Source organism: Stenella coeruleoalba, assembly GCF_951394435.1.
Source record: "Stenella coeruleoalba genome assembly, chromosome: X".
Classification (NCBI taxonomy): domain Eukaryota; kingdom Metazoa; phylum Chordata; class Mammalia; order Artiodactyla; family Delphinidae; genus Stenella; species Stenella coeruleoalba.
Window position 1 is genome coordinate 25,178,184 of NC_137152.1, and position 19,179 is coordinate 25,197,362.

General features: G+C 36.0%; 1 protein-coding gene across 18 annotated transcripts in view; it reads left to right on the top strand.

Annotated features, from left to right (window-relative positions):
- DMD (dystrophin) overlaps positions 1–19,179 on the top strand; it is a 2,843,071-nt gene that overhangs the window by 1,953,846 nt on the left and 870,046 nt on the right. For 17 of the 18 annotated variants that reach the window (XM_079909736.1, XM_079909735.1, XM_079909718.1 and 14 more), the window contains one exon: positions 16,559–16,734. The exons of the other annotated variant lie outside the window; for it this stretch is intronic. In XM_079909736.1, the coding sequence (XP_079765862.1) occupies positions 16,559–16,734 (176 nt within the window). The remainder of the gene's footprint in view (positions 1–16,558; positions 16,735–19,179) is intronic. 18 annotated transcript variants of the gene reach the window in all.

Below are 19,179 nucleotides of genomic sequence, written 5' to 3' on the forward strand. Positions count from 1 at the left end.
TAGTAGAAGATAGATTTGTTCATGTTTATGGCCTCTTGATTTCTTCTATTTTTGTGAACTCTCTTTTTGAAAGAAATAATAGTGACTTATTACCACATTTTCACATTGTTTCTGTCTTTTATGGTGATCTTCAAAATGAAATATGGTTTTAAATCCTTACAAAATGAAATTATTCTTCCTATATCGTTGGTTTTTATGGCATGTGTGAGGTTTGTTGACCTGTCATCGTCACAGTATAACCTATTACTATAAGAACACATTGAAACAAATCATCCCATGCAAATGTTGGCCTAGGTAGACATCACTCAATTGCAGCAACATTTCAGATGAGCCTCATTCAACCTTCTGTTTTTATAGAGAAAAATATAATGTGCACATTTTCATTTCTGAAGATTGGCCAATATTATTTACTGAAAAATGCTCATTTAAAAACTTGTCCATTTGTACACCTGTTCTGTCCATATAACATCAATAATATAAATGTAAGAGTAAAGCGTCCCCTATGCACCAGTGTGTACCTTGCCAGCAAGTGCATCTGAAAGAAATTAGAGCCTTGTTTGTATTTTTTCATCATGTTAGTACAGGACTTTTCAATAAAAATAAATTGCTCTTGAGCATGTTTGTTTGGATAACAAAAAAAGAAAAGATCCATCTGATTGATAGTGGACAGAATTTTCATTAAGTTTAACAGCAAAAACACCACAATTGCATCATTCACCTGCTTGTTTCAAAGGAAACAGAAAATTAGATGCAGTGAGCTCTACACAAATGTTCACTATGCATATTTTAACCATTAAATACATTATCAAGAATCATGTCGGCATGACATTCTAATATAACAGCTTTACAAGAACATGTAATGCTATATAGGAATGCTGTGGTCCTCTCTAAATCAGCTTCAAAAATTTGGGGGGTTGATCTTTTTCTCATTATTTTGATCCATGTTTTTTACCTAATGATCACATTTAATTAAATATACAAACGCTATCAAATGGGAAGACAAAATAGTTTTTTTTTAAATAGGAAAACCTGTATCAAATAAGCTTTTTCTCCCAAGAGCTATAATAATGAAAAACTTGGTTTATTATGTTCACAATAATTTAAACATGTATGCAATTTGCCCAGTTTTGTGTATTTTCTACTTTTCACCTGTCTGCATATCCCTGTAATATCTAAGTACTTGAGTCAGAAAAGAGGCAGTACTGAGTAGGGGGAATCTCACTGAAACGTGGTGGTGATCTAGAGCCTGCTCCTGTTTCTGATACCTGTAGGATGAGTTAGACAAGCCATTTAGGCTCCCAGTTCCTCATCTTTCTTTAAACTATTTGATTGAGGTATGATTGATATTTATAAAGCTATACGTGTTTAATGCATACATTTGATGATATTAGAAGTAAATACGCATCTGTGAAACCATGGCCACAGTCTATGCCATAAACGTATCCATCACCTCCAGTTCTTCATCTTTAATGTGGGGATAGTAACACATTTTTTGCTTACCTCATGCATTTGTGTGGGTCTCAAATGAAATAATCATCTGATAGCACTTTATAAAGTATGTAAGGGTAATATATTATCCCTATGAGATAATAGTAATAATTCTCTTAGCATAGTGTTAATAATATCTTCACCTGTTTGACACAATTTTCTATATGATACATGACGTTCCTGGTTTGAGCAAAGGATCATACTGGGAGCAATGAGTAGGTAGTTACTTAAGTTGTTGCTGAATCTGGAATGGATTGTGAATGTCTCAGATTGATCCTCTCCCCCATCTTTCTTTTTTTTTTTTTTTAACGACTTTCTTTCCACGTTGAGAATATGATAATGTTGTAAATGTAAAATACAAAGATAGCTTTGTTTGTGTTTACTGATTGAACATCTAAAGTGCTTATTTTAAAGGAACAAATTGAGTTTTAGGTTTTATTGATTTATACCCTCCTCAATCCACAAAGGATCTGAGACAGTGTATAACAAAACTTCAAACTATAAAATGAACTACTAATAGAAAAAATGGAACAAGCAAGTTACACACGAACGTTTTATATTAAGGTCAGGGATAAGGAAAAGGAACATCAGTATGGGAAAAGGGTGGCATAGAGTGGGAGTTTGAGGAAGTGCCTCAAAACCATGACAGTCCTTATTAGCTGTTTATTTTGAACGTCAAAACAAGAGCCATTTCCAGCTATTTTCCTAAAATACGTTTGCTGTCATAATTCTAAGTTGTCCTCACTTGAGTATTTGTCTTAGTTTTTATAAAAGGCAGCATGTTCATAGGGCATCAAGTAAACTGGACCTATGGAACTTTAAAAAAAATGCTTTTCCTTTAGATTTTCATGGTAGACGTTGATTTATTCTAAACTAATATGTAGAAAAATACCATTAAAGAAAGCTGTGAAATGATGATATTGATATTAGAGGAACTTAATGACATTATTTGAGATGTGATGAATTATCATTTACAATTTGAGGTGTATCTTGTCCACTATACATGGCTGTATTCTTAAGTAAGTTTAATAATATCTACTTGAGCAAAGAATATAGTGAATTATATTTACAAATGCTGCAATCTCAGTAGATAAAATGAGATACCTTATTTTGAAATACTGCATTTGAATAATTAAAATACAGCAATGGGAAAGGCTATGTTGTGTGTTCTCACTCTTAAGTAAAAATTCCAGATAAAATATGTTGTTTGAGTGAGTTTATATTAATTTTCCAAATGCATATAAGCTATCTTTCTGATTGAAATAGTATACTTTTTCATTGTAAAAATACATTCAAAATGATGAAAGAAAACCAAGAGTAAAAATCATTAATAATCTCATTTCCCAGAGATCACATTTAACATTTTTCTTGATATTCATCTAGTCTAACTCTAACATGCCTCTCTTTTCAGAAATTGCCCTCCTACGTAGATTCTTCAGAGTCCCTGAATCTTATTTCCTCTTGTTCTATTCTTGTGTAAAGAAAACGTATTTTTGCCATGTCAAATACACAGAGTGGTTCATACACCAGATCGTTGTCTCTGTTAATTATTAACCAAAGGTCCTCGAATTTGTTCAGGTGGTAGGCAATTGGACTTTTTGCTGCACCTTGTAGAATACAATGAAGTATTTACAGGGTTACTTCATTTTAGCAACTGGAGACCATTTTATTAGCTGAAGAAAGAAATTATCTTAAATTGCTTAGAAATGTGGAATTCAATTTTCATACTGCATAAGAGATTAAACCACAAACACAGGCACGCATGCCCACCATGAGAACAAGTTGTCATCCAAACCCAAATGAGCCACCTCACATTGTCTTTGCTAATGAGTATTTGTTTGCGCCTTGTTCAGTCATCCAGAAATGCTCTTTAGCAGGAATAGATGGAAACCAGTTGCACTGACTTCTTCCCATTTTTGAAAATTGGGATGACATTTGCTCATCTCCAGTGATAACATAGTTCCTCAAAGACCACTGACAGCAGGGTAGGACCATACTGTGCAAGTTCTCTCATTTCCCCAGAATATAATTGGTCTGAGGCCAGAAATTTTGGCTCATTTAGAGCAGCAAGGTGCTCTTTTAAAACTCCCTCACCTATTTTGGACTTCATTTCTCTCATACAGTTATGCCTTTTCCAGTCTGATGAACATTGTCCCTGACAGAGCAGACAAGCAGAGGAGCTGGGCATTTCTGCTTTCTGTGTCATCTCTATCCCTCACCTTCCCCTTCTTCCCCAATCAGTGACCCTATCTCTTTCTGGTTCTTCTTTCTCCAAATGAAAGTGAAAAGGCCTTGGATGTTGTTTTTAACATCGTCACAAGTCTTGTTCAATTCCAGGCTCAACTGTTCCTCACTGTTTCTATATTGTTCTTGATAGTATTTGCCCTCAGTTATGCATCTCTTATTTCATCCCATGTTGACACACTTTTAGAATCTGAGCTCGTTTAGGATCCCCTGTGTGGTGGCATGCATCTTGTTAAACACCACACTGCTTTATAAGACCTCTTTGGGATTATTTGCGATTATGTTGTCAAAATTTTATTTTTGAAAGTCTCACAGGCTTCTTGAGCCATTTTCTCTTTCAGAATTTAAGATCATGGGATCACTATGCTTTCCCCCCTTCTTAATCTAAGAAGATTAGATTAATTAATCTTAATTAATCTTAATCTAAAAGATGGATGCCACTTTACTTGTCTTAACAATTGTTCAAATCGATCATAGTATATAGGGATAAAAAAAATAGTATAACATCCCTGATGGTTCATTAAGTCTGTCCCTGTATAACCTGATCAGTCTTCTGAACTCTCTTAAATTCTGTCTGCAAATGACAGAGGTTTGGCAATCAGCCTTTCTTAGTTTTCTTGTATAAGGAACATCTATTGATATATGTGCTTTGTGAAGTGAGAAAGAAGTTAAATTTGTTAGAAATCTTCATTCTTAACGTGGCTAAGGTAGTGTTTAAGTGAGGAGAGATAAGTATTTGAAAGTGATATTATTCTTACTTCTTAATAGAAGTAAAATTTATAAAACATAAAACAGACTTATTTGGGATGGGAGGAAAAGCTTATTCTTATATAAAATTTGAACCTATTTAGTTCTTCATTTCAGTCTCTCAAGACACTTTCACTTAATATTCAAATTCTGCCATTTCATTTATTTTCTATGCTTTCTTGATCTGTATGACTGTAGCAGATAAATAAGGAAGTGTAGAAGGATGTCCCAAGAACTGGGAAACAAAGATATTGTGTTCAATTTAAGTTTGTCAAGTGATTCCACTCGTAAAACCAGCACCTCAATTGAAAAAAATAAATAAATATTTCCATTGCTTCATGCCACATTCCAGTCAATTCCTACTCCCTGTAGGCACCTGTTATCATTTCTATCACCATAGATTCGTTTTGTCAGTTCTTGAATCCATATAGATGGAATTGTGCAGTATGTGCTATTTTGACCAACATACTACTTTTGAGAGTCATCCATGTTGTGAGTATATCAATAGTTCACTCCTTTTTATTGCTGGTTAATATTCACATTGTATAAATATACCACAATTTGTGTATTCTTCCGTTGATGGACATTCAGGCTGCTTTCAGTTTGGGGATATATGAATAAAGACACTATGGATGTTTGTGTACAAGTCTGTTTGTGAGCGTATGTTTTCATTTCTTTGGGGTAAATACCTAGGAATAGAATGGCTGAGTCAAATGTTTAAATTTGTAAGATAGCGCAAAACACTTTTCTAAAGTGGTTGTGCCGTTTTATACTCCCACCAGTGATGGTGGAGCTGTCCCTTAGCTCTACATCCTACCAATATTTGATCTTAAGGGTCCTTTTAATTTTTGCCATTTTGTGGGATTTGAAGTGGTATCTTGTTCCGGTTTTAATTTGCGTCACTCTGATGACTGACAATATTGAACATCTTTTCATGTGTTCACTGGCCATTCATGAACAGAGGTCATTTGCCTTATTGGGTGAAAGTAATATTTTGAGGTCATTGATATTACTTGGAAACTGGAAATGACAGAGACATTTCCCTACTTTTAAAAAAATTGTTTCTGAAGACTCCATTGCACAGCAGTGTTGCTGCTTGGACAGCGGTGCATTGCCTTTGTAGAAGCCCTGCTCCATGGACATCCCTGTCACTAATATGAAGTGGCAAACATCTTAATTTTCTTTGACTAGTTGCTGAAGATTGTCTCTTCAGAGCCATCACCAGTAACTTGTTGCTTAGAAGCCTACTAGGTGTTTTAAAATAGAAATATAATCATTATTTTTACCACATGTAATATGCTTATTCATTTAGTTATGTAGCCAACAAACTTTTACTGATTAACGTGGTGGAACACTCAAACATAAAGAAAACAGTGTCCTGGGCTTCCCTGGTGGCACAGTGGTCAAGAATCCGCCTGCCAATGCAGGGGACACGGGTTCGAGCCCTAGGCCAGGAAGATCCCACATGCCGTGCAGCAACTAAAGCCCACGTGCCACAACTACTTAGCCTGCGCTCTAGAGCCCATGAGCCACAACTACTGAAGCCTGTGTGCCACAACTACCAAAGCCCACGTGCCTAGAGCCCATGCTCCGCAACAAGAGAAACTACCACAATGAGAAGGCTGTGCACCGCAACGAAGAATAGCCCCCGCTCGCGTCAGCTAGAGAAAGACCAGGAGCAGCAACAAAGACGCAAGGCAGCTTAAATAAATAAACAAATAAGGAAGGAAGGGAGGAAACAGTGTCCTTGCACTAAAGAAACTCATAAACTTGCAACCAAAATAAGGATGTTTAATTTTATATAGACTATGAAAGACATCCTACAGTTGATAGGCAGTAGAATTTTGCGGGATAGATGCCTTCTAGTTGAAATTGTATTCGTAAGTGTGATAGTATTTGGGGTCTGTTTTCATTTATCCATTTAACAGATGTCCTTTGAGCACTGCTATGTAGCTGGCACTTTGCTAAGCACTAGAGTGAGAAAACCAGTGATGATTCTGTCTCCCGGAGCTCATAGTCTAATGGACTGAAATGAAAGGATTGCATAAGTAGAAACAAGGGCATTTGTGATGGAGGAAAGAGAATGGCAAAGGTCTAGGGAATGACCGAGGAATCACTGTGAGTTGTCCATGGATAAAGAATTGTAGAGTCAATTTGAGAAGCCTAGAAAGGTTTCTCCCAGGATACTATGAGGTTCTGAATGTTACCTAAGCTATTTGGACTTCATTAAACAGGTAATGAGGATTCAGTATGTATGTTTGAGCAGAGAATCAACCACCAGCGCTGCCCATCAGGAGGATTAATCTGGAAAGGATATGTATGATGTTTTGGTGTGAGAAGCGATGAAGGAAAATAGTTGGGAGGAAGTATTACTAACATAGGTGAAATGTGGTGAACAACCAGCGAGGGAGGGGGAAGTAACAGTGATGGAATCAACTGGGCAGGAGGTGTAACATTTAGGATCAGTAAGACTTGAATTGGGGAAAAGAAAGAAAGGGATGAAACAAAGATGAACTGGCATCCTGGTAACTGGGAGAATACAGATGTCATTCAAATAAAGAGTAAACTCAACAAGAGAAAGCAGTTTCAAAATGATGTTATTGTTGGCTTCAAAATGTTTTCTTTGAGTTTAAGAAACATTTAAAAGTTTAATGTTTTCTTTGACTTTCTTTGGGTTTAAGTCAAATGGAAATGTGCCGAAATGCTAAGGAGTGGTTGAGAAGGAAGCTTCACTAGACATAAAAAATTTAGAAAACGTTAACATTTGATAATTGAATCTTTTCCACTACACAAATTAGATGTCTAAGGAAGTGAACAACACCTCTTTTTGCACCTATCTCTGATCTTTTAGGGATTCACATGAGTAATTCCAGAAATTTTAACAGAAGACTTGCTTAAGTCCCCTGGCTGTTTTATTCTTAGATTCCTCTCATTTGTATATAGTTCAGCAAGATACAAATTGTTGACAGTGTACAAATATGTTAATAACAGAGAGAATCCATGCTTGTGCCTGATTTGTCTGATTTCCAGAGGATGTGCTCAGTCAACAACAGCTACACAATTGTCTTTTATCATCTTCTCATCTAATTCCATGAAGGAGAGGAGCATTGCCATACAACAGATAATGAGTTGGAAAATAAGAAAGCTAACCTCAGAAATTAAGGCTTTAACAAAAAAGGGTAGCTTGTGTTTAATGCCTGTGTAACTTGGCAAGAGGGACGTATAAGGCTTAGCGATGCCCAACATGTGCTTAGAGGTGGATTGTTAGTGGATGTCTTGGGGGTTCTGTAATCTAAGCTAATGTTTAAAATCAATTAATTGATGTTAGACACAGGGATCTGTTTTCATCCCTCTTTATTTCTGGGCCTTTCCATTCTCAAGGGCCTGAGAAACTAAACCTTACTTTGATAACTTGTTATTTGTGGTAAGAGATGAGACTTTAGTGAAACACAATTATTTTTTAATGTCTCTCTTCCATACTAGGGTGTTGAATATATTTCAAAATTTTACTTTTAACCTTTCTCAGATGGGAAACCATTCAAGAGTACTGTCATATCTTGCCTAGTTTTATGCTCAATTTATCAGTGACTATTTCTTGAACCAATATTAAGGTAAGCGGTATCCAGCACTGTGTCCAGTGCCTCAGGCTTTGATAATCATAATTACCACAATCTCTGTGTTTCTTCTCCTGATCATCTCCCCAAACCTAGGTACATATATGTATACACACACAATCATATACACAATCACACAAGTAATTGGTCTCTTTTACAGATCATCTCCATAATCTCATTATAATACAGTGTTGTGTATGTAGTTATTTGCTTGCTATTCTCTCCGCCGTGAAACTGAGTATTGACAGGAAAATACGAACCTATTTGTCACTGTAAAGGTATCAGATACAAAATAGTAACCTAACTATTTGTTGGAGTGAATCATAGTGAAGAGAATACTTACCTGCATTGAACAGTTTACCTATACTAAACAACCATTTAGAGATTATGCCGCCGTTAAAGCACATAGAATTCCTTTGAGTACAGAAAAGGAGTTTGTTAAGGGACAAGTTTAATTCCTGATCTCTTATTCATTCTCTCATGAATATATTTTAATTCATCTGTGTCCAGTGATTTTTAGCAGGGGGTGGGTCAAATATAGGGTAAGTAGGTACAAACAGCTTTATGAGAGTGATACTCTATTTTTTTTTGAAATGGAGAATTGTACTGCCTCTCAACTTTCTGTATTATGCACATCGTGAGATTGATCTCTTTTCCAGCAGATGAACAGAAAATGTTTCAGTGTAGAGATATAGCAAGGGCCAGTCATGACAACATTACTCCTCTCACTTTCCTGTGTAACAATTTTCATGCAAATATTCAGGGAGTCCCCAAATATGTTTGGATTATGAATGCTACCTTTGAGCTTACCCACAAAGTTTTCAATGAAAATGAAAAGTCCAACCATATTCAGAGCCAAACCCACATCACAAATTTTAGACTTAGCTCTGCCAGTAATGATTGCTGTTATATTTTCAGTCCTAATTTTTCCTCTGGGGTTCAGCCCAGTATTTCCAACGGCCCAGTTGATGTATTTTCCTTCATTCACATCTCCACTGAATGGCTAAATCCTATCTATCTACCTCCCAAATATCAATTGGTTTCATCAACTTTTCTCTGCTTGTACCACTGACTCCCCAATCCACGCTACTATTTCTCCTCACCTTAACTACACCGATAACTACTTAGGTCTTTCTATTTCCACTCTAGACCTTCTCCAATCCATCCTTCTACTGCGGCCAATGATGAACAACACTTAGCATAGTGCCTGGCCAATAGGAGATGCTCAATAAATAGTTGTTCAGTCAACGAATGACTCAGTGGGTGAAAATATTTGATAAACATGGCAAGTACCAACAGGAACTACAACTTTTCAGAGCCAGTGAGATGAGATAATGAGATTAAGTGATGAGATACCTCAGGTTTTTAAAACTATCCTAGTAATTACGTAGAAAGAATTTATGCCTCAAGTCATGTGTTCTATTACCGGGACCACGTAATGAAAGCATGGTCAGAGACAAGAGCCTCCTTTTGATCAGAGAAACGTCAGTTTGTTTTCTTAACAGATCTAAGTAAATGGAGAGAAAAACAGCTCGTAAATATTTCCAGGTAGTTCTCCTGGAGTTCTAATGAATGATTTAGAAGCCAAGAAGGATTGAATAAATCTGTGAACCTGGAGAGGCCTAGCCTTGATTTGAACAAAGTAAAACCTATTAACTTTGCAAAGTTGTGTGCTTTATAACAACAGTTTTCTTTAAAGCAAGGGCCACTGCTCTCAGAGGGCAGTGGAAGGCATGTATGCTCCACCTAAAGGCATTCAAATTATTAAAGTCCTAATGCCAAAACATGTCTGAGGACAGATTTAATTTGCAGCCTTCAGTTTCAGATCCCCAAAGGCAGAGATTTAACATATATACTGTTTTATTCCTTTGGAATCTGCTTGAAATTGAGAAATATGTGTTTTGGGGTTTTTTTCCCCCCAAGGCATTATTTCTTGGGGAAGGAAGAAAACAGAAGCCTGAGATAATCTGATAAAGCATGTAGTACTTAAAGTACTTTATGATGAATTCATTTGGTATCCACGTTAATAGAAGTGATAATAATGAATGTATATATCACTTATGTGGATGAGATAAACACATCTAAAGGAAATTTCATTGTAATTTGATATTAGGTAAATGTCCCATTAAAATAAATCGCTACTGTACATAATTTTCCTTTAGTTCATTGGCAGGATGTTTGCTTTGGAAAAGGAACAATCTAATTCTAGGTTGAGGAGGAATTCTCATTATTCTTTTATAGCAACCATTATCAGGAGCAGATAGTGAATTGTACCAAGGAACACATCTACTACACAGGAAAAAAGAGTACTAGATGAAATCTAACCAGACCCCCTGCTGCCTCCATTTCCTGTAACAAACTAACAAAAACATACCTGTTGTTTTAGCATTATTATTAGTGGGACACAATAAATGTTTACTGAAGTGCAAAACAAATGAGACCAGGAGAGATAACAGGCTAAGAAGGTACATTTTATTTTTGATTGATCATTTGTGAAGGCTGCTCCTCTTTGATTTGATTTAGTTGGCAAATCACAAATAAAAGATCTGTAGGTCCTTAGATAAAAGTTGAATCTGAGATACAGTTCAAGTTTATAGACATTTTATGGTCGAAAGAAGAAAAAACTCCTTCAGTATTACTTAATCCTTAGCTATAAAGTCTAATATAGACATGAACGCTACCAATGAATGACACTAAATAGAAATATTTTATAAATACCTATACAAAGGTGAGGCACTTAGCTCTCTCTCGGCTCTTCAAGGGTCCAGCAGAAGACGAACATTTAAGCGGAGCACTGAGTTTGATCTGCAAAACTTGGGACACTCGAGGAAGCAGAAAGCCATTCTGTTTTACTGGGAGTTGGAGTTAAAATTGGAATTGGGGAGCAGCAGTAGAGCAGGCTGCAAAGGCAGAGGAGAGAACAGGCTGTAGAGGCCCTTCAGACTTTGCCTGGTAGGCTAGTATTTGGTCTTAATCTTGTAGTAAATATGTAGGCATCACTCTTGATCTCCTCACTCTGGGCTCTGGACCTTGATTCTTGCCTCCTACACCTTTCATTCTTTACTAAAAAATTACCACTTTTCACTTTTTTTAATCCTTCCTATTTTTGTGTTTACTATTTTTTTTTCCACTCTTTCTCCCTCTTTCAAACTGCTGGGTTTCCCCAGTTTTAGCCATCTTTCAATCCTTGTCACTATCCTCATGAGGTGCTCTTGCAGGGTCATCAAGTCTTTCATGAGGATAGAATCACCCAGCCCATGAATGGGCTAGGTTGAGTGTGTCCTGTTGCTAAGTCTGCTGTTTTCCTTAAGTATGTGTCCATTTCCTTACAGAAATTCATCATCTAACAAAAGTTGAAAGATATTTTCTGAGCACGTTAAAACCTCTAAAGATGGTCATGACTGTATAGTCTAAGCACTAACATGAGAGACAAACCTGTCCAATTTATCTTTGAGAAAAGGACCAGAAACAATTTTTCAGACTCTAACTTGAGTCCTAGGGACTGACAAAGAGGAACAGTGGCAAAGATAGTACATCGTATTTTTTATGAAATTGCACCATAAATTTCTACCTGGCAGTTTCACAGATCTCTAGAGGGTTCATATTATTACATGTTTTCACTTGACCAATGAGTAAACTGAGGCAATGATTAATCTGTCTCAAAATAAAACATTAACAGACTTACCAGTAAATCACAGGATTGGATTTTTGACATATCTGCTTGTTCAGTGAAGGTTTGTTTTTCTCTCGTTTCCCTCAGTCTTTATCTTTTCTCCCAATCACTTTTTGTCGCGTCTATTTTCCTATTCCACCTAGTTTGTGATATCTTGCCAATCTTTATCTCCTACATAGCTTATCCAATTTGTCATTGTACAGTTCCCCATAACTGCTTCCTAGCTTCTTCTTTTTCTTCATTTGTCACATTTTATTTTCCAGGTATTGTGTTTTGATACAGTTTTGGAAAGTTTTACAAATATACTTATTAAACTTACGCAGTATTTTCATATAAAATGTACTAGTTTCTTTGTCTCATATTTTTCCCTCTATAAAAATCTATTGATAGCTGTTCCTTCCTTGCCTATAATTCTTCTTCTCTTCCCTCAATTTGACCAGACTTGGAGGACTTAGATATGTGTGTCACTTTCTATAATTTAGGAACATTTCTCAATTTAAAAAGCATACAAGAAGTTAATAATAATGCAGTAACTCTAAAACACGCCCCTTCTGCTCCCTTGCCTGCTCCACGTATTTCTTGCCTACCTTTCTTTAATAGTGTGTCTATTTTGTACACCTTTGTCCCCTTTCACGCAGAGATTCTGATTCAGTTGGTTTACAGTGGAATTCTGGACTTTTATATTTATATTTTGAAAAGACTCCCTAGGGGAATCTGATAAGCAGTCATTATTAAGAATGATGCTTTAATATTGGAATCAAAACACAATAAGCTTTCTAACTATGATGAATAACCCAATCAATTTAATTATGATTTTTTCTATCCAAAGCTAAGACTAGATGTTAATTGCCAGAGAAATAGATAAGGATGCCTATGACAACAGAACATTAATATGATATCAAAGCTTGGAAAGTTCACTGGTAGTGAATAATTTAGCACTTAAAATATTTAGAAGCTATAGAATGAAATTAATTTGTTTTTCACTAAGTGAATAAAGTTGATTGAGGTTTTACATTTAATTTTGTAAGTCAAATTTTATCTTTGGGCTCAGAGGCTAACTGTAAAACAACATGTACAAGTTTTTACTTCCTGTTTTGATCCATTATTTTGTCGTCTGAAGCTTTATTACTGAAAATTCTCCTCATGTCAATCATACACTATAAATACTTCTCCTGATTACAAAATCTCACACAAATGCAGTACACTATTTAATGAGCTCTTCTTTCACAAAATTTAAAAAAAATCTGAAGGCCCTGACTTGGGACTCTATATAAATGAGATTTGGATCTAACGATTTTAAATTATTGCTTCATTCTTAGCTACTCAGTTCTATCGCTTATCTGGGAACTAGAAATAATAAAACCCTTGTTGATTCTACAATTGGATTGTAAAAGTCACTGTAGCCATCAGCCATGGAGTAGAAGGGCCAAGATCAAAAATACAAAGCAAGGGGGCTGAGAGAAAATTCTGAAGCAGCTTTAGTTTATAGCATTATAACCTAGCCTCAAGAATTCTCTGATTCCTTAAGATCCAGAAGGCATTTACTCTATCATGTTATTACTCAAAGTGTTGTTCCCAGACCAATGATATCAGTATCCCCTTGAAGCTTGTTAGAAGTAGAGAATTTGGGGCCCTCGACAGACCTACTGAATCAGAATCAGCAGTTTAACAAGATCTCTAGGAGATGTGCACATTAAAGTTTGAGACGCAGTGCTATAGTACACATCTGATAGGTGCTGCATGTTTTTTTGTTTTTTTTTTTGTTTTTTTTTTTGTTTTTTTTTTGCGGTACGCGGGCCTCTCACTGCTGTGTCCTCTCCCGTTGCGGAGCACAGGCTCCGGACACGCAGGCTCAGCGGCCATGGCCCAGGGGCCCAGCCGCTCTGCGGCATGTGGGATCCTCCCGGACCGGGGTGCGAACACGTGTCCCCTGCATCAGCAGGCGAACTCCCAACCACTGCGCCACCAGGGAAGCCTGCTCCATGCATTTTAAAAAAATATTTCTAACAGTCGTGAGTATTGGGCACCATTGGAGATACAAATTAGAGTCATAATCTTTCTCCTCTAACAGCTTCCCTGACTTTGGTGTTTTCGGCAAAGTTTTCCCCATTTCAGGAGTCATTCATGATTGCATGATCCAGCTAGTTCTCCAGCCCTGTTGATTCTGCCTTAACAGTTGATGTTACCCCTTGCCTTTCTGTTTTGGTGCACTGTCTAAACTCTAGGTTTAGCCCCAATACCTACCTCACAGACTCCTGTCCTAGCTGTTTTACCTGTGTCCCTGCCTTAACATTAGCCTAAACTTTGCCTCAGAATTACCTAGGAACACAGCTCTAGCTCTGACACTCCTGTACTTATGTCATCTTTTGTTTCTCTCCAACGAATTGCGAAGTCTTTAATGAAAAGCAAACTCCTCTCTGCCCAAGCCCAATATTAATCCAAGGCTACACCTCTCCCTAAACTTCCACTCTCATACGTGACAGAGAGCCCAAATGTAGGTCAGATCACAAAAATTGCACACCATAGGCCTTGTCTTCTGCCATCCCCTTCCCCCCTGCCCCGACCCTGCATGTCCCTAAGGCCTACCTATTCTTTCAATTCCAAATTATCCCCCAAATTATCTCCTTTTCATCCTTCCACTAAGATCCTCCCCCTTCTGATCTATCATTTATTGAGCACCTTGCTTTCTCTATTCTGCTGTATATAGTGTAACAAATTATCCTTCACAAATATATCTAATCTTGTCAGCTAGATTATACACTGCCTAAAACCTAGAAAATTGTACTTATTTCTTTGAATCTCTAGGAGGTCCAGTGATCAGTATTAATATTAATAATACCTTGGCAATGATGAGAACTCCTTCCTTCCTCCCCTCCTCTCCTCCTCCGCTTCCTTTATTCATAGATTCATGCATTCACTCAGTGGATACTTACTGAAACCCCTCATGAGCCAGATTTTATAGTAAGCATTAGGAACAAGACTGTATATAGGACACAATCTCTGACCTCAAGGATTTTATGGTATAATCGGAATATAGACACAGTTTGTTATGAATGGGGCTACCTGTTACTGTCTGTTACTACCAATGACTGTCACATGCAACAGTGATCTGAATAGGTGTTAAAGAGTGTGATGCAAGTAAAGTCAACTAGCTGCAAGGAAGTATCACGTGTTTACTAGAGCACGTCTCATGCACAAGAGAGTATGGTCGGGAAAGCTTACGAATAGCTCAGTGACTGTGCATAGTTTTATGTTCATTGTGAGGTACTGTGCTCCTGGAATAATGGCCTGTTGTCATTTTTGCAGATTTAGTGAGTCTTTTAACTGCTGAAGATATACTACCAAAAATTCTAGTATTCAAAATAATAATACATGAAAGTAGTAAAAAACAAACAAACAAAAACCCAATACATTTATGTGTAATGAGAATCTAGGAGATTTGACCCAGACTTAGAAAACAGGCATTCATTTATTTATTTGGCAAGCATGTAATGGAGTTTGTATGTACTTGTCTCTTGGGACAGAGGGATATAAGAATATTATGTAATTAGAATCACATGTACTGGAAAGTGATCTGCATAATGACTATCCCATCCATACATAATGGTCTGTGAGTCCTTTAGATTGAAATATGGCAAATATCTCAAGTTCTTATATTACTTCATTTTCTAATCTTCAGGTTTAGTAATGGATTGTAATTGCCTTACAAATTCTAGATTACCTTTTTTAAATTTTTTAATTTTTTATTTTTTTTTCTTGCAGTACGCGGGCCTTTCACTGTTGTGGCCTCTCCCGTTGCGGAGCACAGGCTCCGGACGCGCAGGCTCAACGGCCATGGTTCACGGGCCCAGCCGCTCCGCGGCATCTGGGATCTACCCGGACCGGGGCATGAACCCATGTCCCCTGCATCTGCAGGCGGACTCTCAACCACTGCGCCACTAGGGAAGCTCTAGATTTTTAAAAAAAAAAAAGAAAAGCTAGAGTGCCGTTTTTATTTAACAGCAAAGGGCATTTTTAATACATATTTGGTTGTAACAGTCTTTTTTAAAAGAACTATTTTTCTGACACTCTACTCTTAAAATTTCACTTAGGATAAAAAACAAAAGATATTTAAGCTTGACACCGTCAATGACTCATAAAAATGTTCTGGTGGCTATAGATGATTTTTAAATTTCTCTGTACCTTAGAGATTTCTTGATAGGCTGCCCCTGAGAGCAATTAATTCTCAGTCTTATGTGGTTTTACAATGCAAAATTCATTGATGGAAACAATTTGAAATAAATTTCCTTCTCGTATAGTAATGAATTTTTGTTTAAGTATCTCGAGGCTTTTTAAAAAAATACTCTGGCTACACTATGTTTCTTCTTTTTCACCTCTCATATTGACAGTCTCGAAGAAATCTAAATACTTTCTTCATGTTTAAATTTTACAACACTTCATACAATATTAAACATGGAATATCCTTGTGGGGACAAGAAATCGAATTTGCTCTTGAGAAGGTTTCCAACTAATTGATTTGTAGGACATTATAACATCCTCTAGCTGACAAGCTTTACAAATATAAAAACGAGCTGAAATGAGAGGGTGCTTTTTTACTGACACATAAAAGGTGTCTTTCTGTCTTGTATCCTTTGGATATGGGCATGTCAGTTTCATAGAGAAACTTTCACATGGAGCTTTTTTATTTCTTTCTCTCCCAATAGAACTGCATGTGGTCGCACACTGTTTAATCTTTTCTCAAATAAAAGAATATGGGGCTTCATTTTTGTTTTGCCTTTTTGGTATCTCACAGGAACTCCAGGATGGCATCGGGCAGCGGCAAACTGTTGTCAGAGTATTGAATGCAAATGGGGAAGAAATAATTCAGCAATCCTCAAAAACAGATGCCAGTATTCTACAAGAAAAATTGGGAAGCCTGAATCTGCGGTGGCAGGAGGTCTGCAAACAGCTGGCCGAAAGAAAAAAGAGGTAGGGCGACAGATAAAATAGGAATTCTGAAGTTTTAGCGGAGCTGTTTAAGCTGCACTTAAAAGAAAAAAAAAAAAAGATTTTGTGAAAGATTATAACCAGGGTGAAAGGCACTAACGTTAAGGAGCCCATCAACAGTTAATAGCAATAGTGAACTTGTTCTTTCTTTTTCTAGAATAATAAAATACGTAGCTGTTGCTAGTTAAATAGGCAGTGCTTTTTGACTTTTAAATTTTGAAGTTTGTTTTAAAAATCACACATGATTGTTTAAATATGAATGTCTTCAGTCTATTCCAGCTTAAACAAGCTGAGTCTCAATTATTTTTTAAAGAAGATGAGAAAGGGAAGTTATAAATGACCATTTTGTAGGAAAGACTGCTCTTTGGCTAGATTTTTTTAACAGCTACAAATGTGACTTATGCTGGAAAACATGATAGTCATATTTACCTTTTAGTTCCACTACATTTCTTAGTACATTCTGGAAGGGGGACTTGGGCTGAAAACGTTCAAATCTAGAGAGGAAAACAAAACCTGAGAAAGATTAGTGTTGAATTCAATCATCATTTAACTTTCCCTTGGAATGTATCGAAAGCACAGAAAGCCAAGTGTGTGCTGCTGCAGTTGGAAAACATAGATATTTTTATAAACAGGATTTTGTATTTTGCTTCCAGTTGTTGCGAATGTTTCCTATTTCATAAGGGAGGACTTGGTCGTTATTTACCAAATGAGACTATTGTTATGAACAATGAAAACTCAGTTCTACTGCCAAGCTCTTGCTTCCTACCTACCATCTACATAATAGGTGGATTTTAATATTCAGAAAGCTAGAACAACTCGCTGATGAGCGTCTTTGGTGAGGATGTGTTAGAAAGATTTTGGAATTACGTTCATTGTCATTGCCCACCTCCTCTGGCCACCTTTGCTCATGTTGCCATTATTCAGAAAGTAGGTACAATTCATATTGCTGTACAAAGTGAATGCATTAGTTGATCTACACACATGTGCACACACACATACACAAATCTTGCTGAAGTTAAAAAATAATAGCATCATCTAAAAACATTTTTATTTTAAATCTTGGTTTAGAAAATATTGTTATATATATATAAAAAACAAAATATATATTGTTTTATATATTATATACATAATCATAAAATAAAGATCCAAACTTTGTAGTTAAATCGCTTCCTTGGGAAAGTCATACACTTTTTTTTTTCCCAAAATTGAAAACCTTCTATTAAATACACAACTATCCCATTATTTAAATAACTGATATATTTACACTATGGGCAGGTTTAAACCTGTATAACATCATTTCTGCCCCAGACCCAATCTAGTCCAAAATAAGATGTTAAGAAATGGGGAGATTAAGGAAAATTGAATAGCATATATAAGAATATGTTGAATTCATAAAGTGAATGAAATTGATTGGAGGATTATTTTTTCGTTATTGTATACAAGGTATTGTTTCTCATTTTGAAATACCTTACTCATATAATGTTTGAGTAAAGCTTGTTAATATTTTCTGTAACTTCTTACCTGGATTTTTAAATTCTTGTTATTGGTTATGGACTTCTAAATGCAAATTATAACTTATAAATGAAGATAGGGCAATATACGTGTTTCACCAAATAAGCTGTAAAATTTTAGATCTTTCTAAGCTTATACGAAATTGGTGTATGCTGACTCTTGTGAAATACTACACAAACTGTAGGTTAATTACAGCTAGGGATTTGGCTGTAATTGGTTAGAAAAAATTTCTCACATTTAAACATTCTGACCTACATTAACTATTGCACTTTTGTTCCTTAAAAAGTCAAGATCAGCTTCCTTGAGTTTTTTTTTTTAACTCAGCTTTTAAAGTTGTCTACTTCATGATACATTTAAAAAATAAATGTTAGCATATTTAAGTTTCTACTGAGATCAGTTTTGTGGCACACTCAGGATTTTTGTATCATTTAAATTTTATGAAATGTAAAGTAATAAAATATAAGTGCCATTTCTATACAAACACACAGCTATTTCCAAGCACCCAGTAGCACATAAAGTAAAAATAAGTAAAATAATATTTTATAAAGAATATGTTAACCTAACAGTTGTGGGAGGGCTGTACATGAGACTATTATTAATCACTGTCATGCTTTCAGTGCACCCCAAGCAGAAGTTAGAAGGAGATAGAAGTTATTTATTGCACAGGTGAAAAATAAGATGACTGTTCAAGGTGACAACAGTATTCTTAGTTTGCAGTGGGATTTAAATGCGTCTGTTGGAAATCAATAATATTTCTTAGTCCATGTACACAAATGAAAAAAAGTGTATAATTTAAGCAGTTAAAGTCTACAAAAATTATTTGTAGCTTTATAGCTACATAATTTTAAACATTTCTCTTTGAAAATGTAAGCTATCCGAAATATGAGAAGAAAATTCTCAGAAAATTTCAAATAG